The sequence below is a fragment of the Rutidosis leptorrhynchoides genome, chromosome 1, assembly GCF_046630445.1.
Source record: "Rutidosis leptorrhynchoides isolate AG116_Rl617_1_P2 chromosome 1, CSIRO_AGI_Rlap_v1, whole genome shotgun sequence".
Taxonomy (NCBI): domain Eukaryota; kingdom Viridiplantae; phylum Streptophyta; class Magnoliopsida; order Asterales; family Asteraceae; genus Rutidosis; species Rutidosis leptorrhynchoides.
Window position 1 is genome coordinate 321,427,929 of NC_092333.1, and position 5,695 is coordinate 321,433,623.

The window sequence follows — 5,695 nt, forward strand, 5'->3', positions numbered from 1 at the left end:
AATAAGATTGTCCGTATTCTCAAAACTGATAACGGCACAGAATTTCAGAATTCAACGCTCAATTCGTTCCTTGATCATGCCGGTATTACCCATCAAACCTCCGTCGCTCGTATTCCACAACCAAATGGTTTTGTTGAAAGACGAAATCGTACCCTGGTTGAAGTAGCAAGGACAATGTTCGTTTACTCCAAGCTACCTCTATCCCTCTAGGCTGAAGCTGTCAACACTGCGTGCTTCACTCAAAACTACTCCATCATCATTCATCGATTTGACAAAACTCCATATGAACTTCTCTTTGACCGCTGACCCAATGTGAAGTACTTTCGCATTTTTGGATGTGTTTACTATTTTCTAAACCATGAGGAAAACCTTGGAAAATTTGATGTTCGTGGTGATGAAGCCATCTTCATTGGATATTCGCAGGATCGTGTGGCTTATCGTGTCTATAACCGTCGAACTCGCATCATTAAAGAGAGCATAAACGTTAAGTTTGACGAGATGTCGGGAATGATACTTGGACATAATGGCTCTCGACCTGGTCTCAATCCTTCTACACGTGATTCTCCCTTCCGACATGTTCCACTTGTAACCTCGGATGACCTTGATGTGTTGTTTAAACCCATCATTCCACCAATCATACAAATTTCCGCGGTAGTTCCTGAATCTGCCCCCCCCCCCTCCCGAATCAATCTCTATTGGTTCCTCTACTCCTACTGTCGTGGGAGAATTCCCATCCGATGAAAATTATTCATCTAAATTCCTTTTTCTGGATGATCTCAACACCGGAGTGTCTTCTACAAATAATGCTCCTGCTATCAACTCTCATACCCCAATAACTGAGATGTCTCCCCTTGAAACTAGTGAAGCTTCTCCCTCAAGTGAAACAAATGTTCCTGTGTTGGATTAAACTACTCCTCCTGGTCTTCCAATTCATCATAATGTTGAAGTACTCTCACCTCTGTGGGAAGAAAATGCTACCTATCCTATTGTCAATACGGAACCAACATGATCGTCATCCTCCTCATTTATTGATACATCTCTTGATAATGAGACCAGTTCTCCTCTTCCGCACACCACCAAATAGACCATCGATCACCCAATTCATCAAATCATTGGTGATCCAGCTGCTCCTGTTCGTACTCGGACCACATCTATCAATGAATGTCTCTTTTCTGCTTTTCTGAGCAAAACAAAACCCAAGTCTGCTCATGAGGCCCTTCAAGATCCTGACTGGTCAATTTCCATGCAAGAATAAATTCATTAATTTGATCGTCTTGAAGTATGGGAACTTATTCGACGTCCACCTGGAAAAACCATCATTGACACCAAGTGGATCTTCAAAAACAAGAAGGATCCTCATGACATTATCATTCGCAACAAAGCATGTATGGTCGCCAAAGGCTATATACAACAAAAAGGAATTAACTATGATGAAACTTTTGCTCCTGTAGCTCGCCTAGAAGCCATCCATCAGTTCCTGTCATATGCTGCTCACAAGTGGTTCACCTTCTATCAAATGGATGTAAATACTACTTTCCTGAATGGAGTTCTCTAAGAGGAAGTGTATGTTAGTCAATCCGAAGGTTTTGTTGATTCCAAACATCCTAATCACATATAACTCCTTTCCAAAGCCCTTTACAGACTCAAACAGGCACAAAGGGGCTTGGTATGAAACCTTAACTGCATTTCTTCTCAAAAATGGCTTCTCCCGCGGAACCATTGACACGGCCTTGTTCATCAGAAAACAAAATGAACACATTCTGTTAATTCAAGTCTATGTTTATGATATCATATTCGGTTCCACTTCCCCTGCTCTATTCTATGAATATTCTGAACTCATGAAAAATAAATTCGAAATGAGCATGCTTGAAGAACTTCATTTCTTTCTAGGTTTGGAAGTTAAACAACTCTCAACTGGGATCTTCATCAGACAATCTAAGTATATCTCTGATATGTTCAAAAAGTTCAATTTTCCCGAAATGAAAATAAGCCCTACTCCAATGTCAAACAACATCTCCTTTCATGCTGACCTAGACGGAAAACCGTTTGACCAAACACTTTACCGAAGCTTGATAGGTTCCCTGATGTATCTCACTGCGAGCAGACCCAATATCATGTTTGATGTATGCCTTTGTGCCCAATTTCAAGCTAACCTAATATATTCCCACTACAAGGCTGTTATGAGAATCTTTAGCTATCTCATGGGCACCGCTCATCTCGGACTCTGGTATCCCTTCAGAACTGGATTCAATCTCACGAAATTCACGGATGCTGATCATGGAGTTGACCAAGTTAATCAAAAAAGCATCTCCGGAGGACTTCAATTCCTAAGTTGTAAATTAGTCAGTTGGTCATCTCGCAAGCAAAACTGCATTTCACTTTCTACTGCTAAATCTAAGTACAATGCAGCCGCGAGTTGTTGCTCCCAAGTCTTGTGGATGCAAACCCAACTTCTTGACTACGGATTCAAATTCTATAAAATCCCGAACTACTGTGACTCTCAGAGTGCCATTGCTATTACCAGCAATCATGTTCACCACTCTTGAACCAAACATAATGATATTCACTACCACTTCATAAAGGATCATGTTGAGAAAGGAAATGTTGAACTATACTTTGTCCCCACTAAAAACTAACTAGCTGACTTACTTACCAAGGCCTTAGATGAACCCATGTTCAAAAATACCTGGTTGGTGAAATTGGCATGGTGGATATCTCTACCATCTAGAAATATGGAAAGTGCCTAGGGGGAGTGATGCACTTGCCTAGGGGGAGTATTGTGTTGCTCAAAATCTGATGCATCACATTTTGAAGGGGAGATAAGAAAAATGGCTCTCACATAAATTACAATGTGAGACTATAACACCCCGCCAAATTTCCATCTGACGATGTGTTAATCATAGGTCCCATAGTTAATAGTTACGCCTTCTATATGAGACCTTTCAATGCAATATCATTTAATTTTATTAAAAACGTTGACTTTCAAAACATAAGTCAATAAACCAAGATAAGTAATACTATTGTGATCGTAACCACAAGCCAACAGTATTAAACAGATGTAAATGTTTTAAATGTGAAAGTAAATAATGTCTTTATTAAAGCATGCTGACTCCACGGCTAGACCCAAGCATCAAATACACAGCGAAAGTTATACCTCTTAAGGACCTGAGAATAAAACACACAAAACAGGTCAACAATAATGTTGGTGAATCTACAGGTTTAAAAATGTAAACAGTATCTGAAAAACAATATTCAAAAAAATAGTTTAAGTTCATTTACCATGAGATTTCAATAAGTACAACCCAATGTTGCAAAATGTTACATAATCCATGAGCACCTGAATACTAGCATAAAGACCTCCTTTACCCCATAAAAATGTATACACTTGTTCGAGTGTATCTAAAGTTCAAAGTAAATCCACCACAGTTAATGTAGGGTGAGGTTCGTCTAACCTAACGGATATGTCCATCTAAATTGTGCTTACCCGAAGGTAATAAAAGTATTCAAGCTAGGGGCTTTTGTGAACCAACTCAATATGTAATAATAAGTACCCGTGTCAAACATAAAAGCATTTGTAAAAATGTATAAGTAATCAGCATGTATTCTCATCCCCGAAAGTATGTAAAAAGCGGGACTGTAGACTCACCTTTGAAAAGCTCGAACGAAAAGTACGCAAGTACTTGTACGGTTTATTGCCGAGCAATGCAACCTAAGTATACATATTTAGGTTTGTCAATATTTATGTCTTATACACTAGTGGTTTCATAGAGTAAGTTGTCTTATTGCTCGACTCGACGCGTTTCAAAGTAAAAGTCAACACATAGTCAACTAGTTCATGCAAGTCAACAAAAGTCAACAAAAGTCAAACTTGGTTAAGGTGTTCAACTAAAGTCAAGATCAGTAGGTTCATGTCAAATGTTGGTCAAAGTGTGAATACTAAGTCAACTAACACGTTTCAGTTCATAATTGGTCAAGTACGCGATCACAGTTTATCGTCTAGCATAAAGTTCATGCACAAGTTGCAAACAACGCACAATATCTCATAGCACATAAATCATGGTAATATAAAAAACTCCAGATCTAAACTATACCTATAAACATTTCCAAAAAGTATGGCCAGGGTCTTATACGATGTCTAAAACTCTGGTTTCAGAATGGGTGCAGTTATGGTTCATCAAATCAGTTTCTGACCGCGCACCAATCTCGTAATGGCTCTAACCGGAGCTAGGGACATGAAAATCAAGCTAGGTCAATGGCCATGGTTCAAGGACAGGTTAAATTACCACATATCTAAAAATGAGAAACTTTTGTTTAGCCAATTGGTACAGTTTATTCGTGCAAGTTGGACATTCTGTTTCAGCTCAATTCATCAGTTACCAAAACTATGACCTTATTGTGCACAATATATTAGGTTTCAATGTTTTCAATAAACTAGACTTTTATCATATAACATACAAAGATTCAATATCCAGAATATCAAGCTCTCAACCTGTAGTGACACGAACTTTTCCATGATTATATATTATATGAAAACTATATTTACATGATTAAATGTTTCCAACATGTTAAGTAATCAAACTTGTTAAGACTTGATTATTTGAAATAGGTTTCATGTAGACAATTGACCACCCAAGTTGACCGACGATTCATGAACGTTAAAACTTGTAAAAACGACATGATATATATATATATATATATATATATATATATATATATATATATATATATATATATATATATATATATATATATATATATATATATATATATATATATATATATTGTTAATATACTTTGTGAGATATATATATATATATATATATATATATATATATATATATATATATATATATATATATATATATTGTTAATATACTTTGTGAGATATATATATATATATATATATATATATATATATATATATATATATATATATATATATATATATATATATATATATTATGATAAGTAAATATCTCACAAAGTATATTAACAAAGAGTTATATGCATAAAATGAGACTACTAAGTTAAGAAACTCAAAACAATATATATAACGATTATCGTTATAACAACGTCTTACTAAATACATATGTATCATATTAAGATATTGTTACACAATATATTACATGATAAGATGATAATTATATATTATAACGACCCTCATTTTTCCATTCTACATTTCTCATTTTTCCATTCCATATTTTCTTTATTAAATGCCCAACTAAATAATTAAACTTAACAATTAAACTTTAATTAATGATTGTTAAGAATTATATCAATTAACTTTCGGTAATAATTAACAAGTTAATAAAAGATAAAAATAATGAGCTTATTAACTTTTGAGAATAAATAAATAACTTTAAAACTTGTGTACTTAAAATAAATAAACTTGGATAATTAATGAACCATTTAAGCTAAATTAAAGTGCAAGTTTTAAAGTGAAAAAGTTAAACCCTAACCCTAAAAATGCCCTAGCCGAATTTTAAAAAAAAAATATATGAGTTGCCTAAAATACCCCTCTAAATTTCGGCTCCCATCACCACCCTTACTTCCTCTCCAAGTCCAACTTGTTCCCTAAGTAATTCCTAATTAAACCCTAATTCTAGAATTTTACTAACACTCCTATAAATAGAGGCCTAACCTAAACAATTTCATTGTACCAAATCACAATAACAATTCTCTCCTAAAAATCTCT

General features: G+C 35.0%; 1 protein-coding gene across 1 annotated transcript; it reads left to right on the forward strand.

The window, feature by feature from the left end:
• The first annotated feature begins 1,856 nt into the window (after nt 1-1,856).
• On the forward strand, nt 1,857-2,546 carry LOC139899060 (secreted RxLR effector protein 161-like). The gene has a single exon (XM_071881878.1). It carries the CDS (start codon nt 1,857-1,859, stop codon nt 2,544-2,546), a length of 690 nt encoding a protein of 229 aa, XP_071737979.1.
• Nucleotides 2,547-5,695: the final 3,149 nt, after the last annotated feature.